At 43.0% G+C, this 3,866-nt stretch overlaps 1 protein-coding gene across 1 annotated transcript; it reads left to right on the top strand.

Moving 5' to 3' along the window:
* Positions 1-3,104: 3,104 nt before the first annotated feature.
* Positions 3,105-3,866, top strand: LOC143822422 (uncharacterized). Its single transcript, XM_077307540.1, has 4 exons — positions 3,105-3,246; positions 3,366-3,449; positions 3,536-3,604; positions 3,736-3,866. Exons 1-4 carry the CDS (start codon positions 3,135-3,137, stop codon positions 3,864-3,866), a joined length of 396 nt encoding a protein of 131 aa, XP_077163655.1. The 5' UTR covers positions 3,105-3,134.

Below are 3,866 nucleotides of genomic sequence, written 5' to 3'. Positions count from 1 at the left end.
GGAGGGGTGCAAGGTTAGGGACGCTATAGCCACCCACCTCTACAGAAATAGGAGGCGTGTTTGAATGTTTTTTCTACTCGGTTGTAAAATAAAGGTTTCTGTTCTTTGTTTAACCTTGTCTTGTGAGGTTTGTCTATTTAGCCTGCCAAAAAACGGGGAATCTCTGGTCCAAAAGCACTTTGACAAAAGCACCCTTCATGCTAACTCCACGCTGAAGTTGACAAACACAGTACGGAAGCGCAGAACAGGGAAAGGTTGGGGAGGCGGGTTGCCAGGAAGTATTGGCGACTCCTGTCAAACTGGAGGATAAAACCACTGATGTTCCAAGGAATAATTTTATTGGTGGGCGGCTTTGATACATTTAAAATAGGGGTGGTCGATCGGAGCAACGCATGTTCGTTCCCTAACCGTCATTCCGAAGATGCCGAAGCCACGGAAGGGCTCCTTCTGGCAGCGCGCCGAGGCTGAGGCACTTCTGGAGCTGGTTCTCCAGTCCAAAAGCGTTGGCCGCCTTATGGCCAGCACCCACTGCCACACCAAGGGTGCTTACCTGGTGTTGGCATCCAAGCTGAGGGAGAGGGGCTACGTCTGGACCTGGGAGCAGGTCCAGACGAAATTTAAGAGGGTGAAGCTGGACTTCCTAAATAGTCTAGAACAGTGGGGGGGGGGGTCCCGCAGCCAAGTGGGAGAACGGTCTTCCACGACCTGATGGTCAAGATATGGGAGAAGGCTGGGAAGCCCCCCCTGGAGATGAGGAGGCATATGGGTGAGTGCTGCCCTCGTTATGTTTTACCCTTAAGCATGCATGGAATGTCTAGATCCCTCTTTCCCCTACTGTCTCCATGAAATTCGAGAAAGTATCAAGATGTTGTCAACTCCCTCTGACTTAGCCCGCCAGTACTGTAGAACCACTTTGGTTATGCGCTTTGGCTCTGATTGTGGTGTGGCCATCAGCTGTGTTTTATCTTTTTTTTTTTTTTATAGAAAGTTTTTATTTTATTTTCCAGAATTGAAGAGTTGAAGACAGTAAGATACATGCAATCTACATTGTTAATACAGAAAAGGAGAGCTATACTCTTCATTTGATACACTTGGTTCCCCATTTTTAATCCCTTTTGTAAATAGTTCAGGTAAGGGCCCCATTGTTCTTGAAAGACCTCTTAGTGTCAGTTTGACTATCTTGGTAAGATCAGCTAGTTTATTCACCCAGTCTTCTGTCGAGGGTAGTTCTTACGTTTTCCATTTCTTGGCCAATTCTAGTTTTTCTGCCGTCGTCGCATAGAAGAAGAAGCTCTGTATGTGGGTTAGGAAGCACTGTGGAAAAACATTTTGGTTCCCTGTTTCAATCTTAAAAACCCTCTTCTCTCCATTTAAGATTATAAACTGGCTACAATATTATGGACTTTTACCCAAAGCTTGTAGACTTTTTATAGACTTTTTCACGTTTGCACCACATTTAAAAAGAGAAGTCTACCTTGTTACCATCATTTCAACATTTGTTTGCATAGTTTCTGATAGTTTTAACAATCATAAACAGTTTATACTTAACGTAGTCCTAGAGCCCTCCACATTTTCACTAGAAAAAGGGAAAAAGGAAAAAAAAGAATAAGCCTGCTTAATTGTACAGAAAGAAGAGAAACAAATATGTATAAGTATACATTGTTAATACCAGAAATAATAAAATGGAGTCTTCATTAATTAATAGAATAGATTTTTCGTTAGTTATATTTACACCTCCTCAGTTAAAAACCTTCTTTTAGTTATGCATTAAATTTAGGCTGAAAGTCACTACAGAGATATGCTAGATAATTCAAATTCAGCTATCATAGGAAATCTAAAACCCCACACTATAATATAAGCCCATTCCATTAGGTGTCTCCTTTTAGTTATGCTTTGATTTTGAGCTAGTAGGCAGTGCGAAATTAGGTTTAATAATACAGATTCAGCTTACTTAAAAGATCTTAGACCCCAGATTAACTTCTTAACTAGTTATATTGCCTATATGGCTACATACAGGAGGTAGAAGAGGAAAGGAATTTCGACCACTGTGTTGCATTTCCATTCCCCAAGCTTCTTAAGGAGGTCTCATTTCGAGGCTTATTACGTCTTGTAGCTCCCGTTGACTAATGTTCTGTCCTATTGGTCTTTGGCTGGGAAAGTACAGTTGTAGTCTTTCCCTCGAAGTATACATCGATAAATCTTGAAGCAGTTGTACCTCCTGGACTCCAATATCAGTACAGATGTTTTTCCATGAAGCTCCTTTCAATCGATTGCTTTCACCGCAGATCCATATGTCTTTCTTGTGTATTGTTGCTTTGGAGTGGCTATATATCTTCTCAGGTAGGGTGTCCTTATCTGAGCTGCAAGACTCTGACATCCCCTTTTCCATCTCCATAATTTCAGATTCCTCTTCTGCTGGTAATTTTCCATCTTGTTTAAAGCTATCATCAGCCACTACCATTGGTTCATCATTCCTGTTAGAGACTTCTTCCTTAATGCCTTTAAACTCCATGAGCATATTTTTAAGTGAACCATTTAGAGATTCTTTCAGGTCTTGTGTTTGTTTATCTAGAAGGTATGCAAATTTTTTAAACGAAAACATGTTCCAGGTTTGGAATTTTGTTAATCAATTATGCATATGTTGTTTCCAAAATATATTTGCAATTTTGCAGATAGCCAGTAGAGGTCCTACAGAGTCCTAACGAAAGCAACAGTCTGTTTTGAATTAAAGGAATGTTTCTAGAGCTTAGTTCTCGCGAGATTCCACGGCTCTAATCTCTCTTATCTTCGAAGACCAAAAACAGATATAATAAGAGCTGTTACTTATTAGTTTGAGTTGATTTAAGTCCTTCTTCGCTTAGAAAAGAAAATTAGCCTGCCTCATGATGAGGTGGCATCAAGCAGAGCCAGAAACGGGGGGAAAAGTAAAGACGGAGAAGCGGGAAAGCACTTGCATCTCTGCGTTGATTAATGACTCAATATCTTGGAATTTGGCTGCTTCACCCCCTCAGTGGTAATAAATCCTATCACTCTGGCTTGTTTGGATTAGCGAGAGCAACTCTCCACGCCGAGAGTTCATTCCAGGGAAGAAGGTGCCGAGCTGTGTTTTATCTTTGGTTTGTGTGCTTTTACTTATGATTTCTCTTTTTCTTCGCCAAGCTACACAATCACCATCCAAACTTGCCAAATTACCTGAGCGTGAGGAAGGGGAGGAAGAGGGACCTTCCACCTCAGGACAGGCTGCAGGTGAGAGTTTTATTTCTTTGAGGGAGACCCATGTGTGTGTACCCCCATGGAGCCATAAGGGAGCCTGCTGTGATGCTTCAATTTGAAGTGTGATTGAATTCTTTATTTGATTTCTATAGCAGAAACAATGGAGGCAAGGATGCGTGCCATGGAGGCCAGGGTGACATCCCTGGAGGGGCTAGTCGAGCAGCAGAGAAGGGACTGTGAGTACTGCACCTGTGCTTGGGTGTGGGTTGTGTGACTTTAGCCTACATATATGGCTTACCATTTGTTTTGAACCCATTTGCAGGGCAGGCAGAAGTGGCTGACCTAAAAGGGGAGATGGAGAGGCAGAGGCAGCAGAGGGAGGCGGAAGAACGTAGGTTATGTTCCCCACTGCCCAACTCTCCTCACACTGTGGCTAAGGCCACTAAAAAGTGTATCCATGTAAACTCCAGATTGGAAAATATTTGTGGCACTAATGTGTACTTGTTCTCCCTCCCCACACAGTTAAGAAGAAGGAGGACGAAGACTTGTTCCGCCGTAAAGTCAGGGGAACAATGGGACGGTTGTGCAGAAGAGTGAGGGAGATGGCGGAGGCCGGAGGGGAAGGGGCGGGTGAGGGGAGCAGTGGGACCTGA

Source organism: Paroedura picta, chromosome 13, assembly GCF_049243985.1.
Source record: "Paroedura picta isolate Pp20150507F chromosome 13, Ppicta_v3.0, whole genome shotgun sequence".
Taxonomy (NCBI): Eukaryota; Metazoa; Chordata; class Lepidosauria; order Squamata; family Gekkonidae; genus Paroedura; species Paroedura picta.
This window is presented reverse-complemented; position numbering and strand designations above follow the sequence as displayed.

Excerpts from the sequence above, each read along its gene's own strand:
- LOC143822422 (XM_077307540.1), top strand. The coding sequence starts at position 3,135 with ATGATTTCTCTTTTTCTTCGCCAAGCTACACAATCACCATCCAAACTT. Across the intron at positions 3,450-3,535 it reads CGAGCAGCAGAGAAGGGACT|GGCAGGCAGAAGTGGCTGAC; the intron begins GTGAGTACTGCA and ends ACCCATTTGCAG. Across the intron at positions 3,605-3,735 it reads GCAGAGGGAGGCGGAAGAAC|TTAAGAAGAAGGAGGACGAA; the intron begins GTAGGTTATGTT and ends CTCCCCACACAG.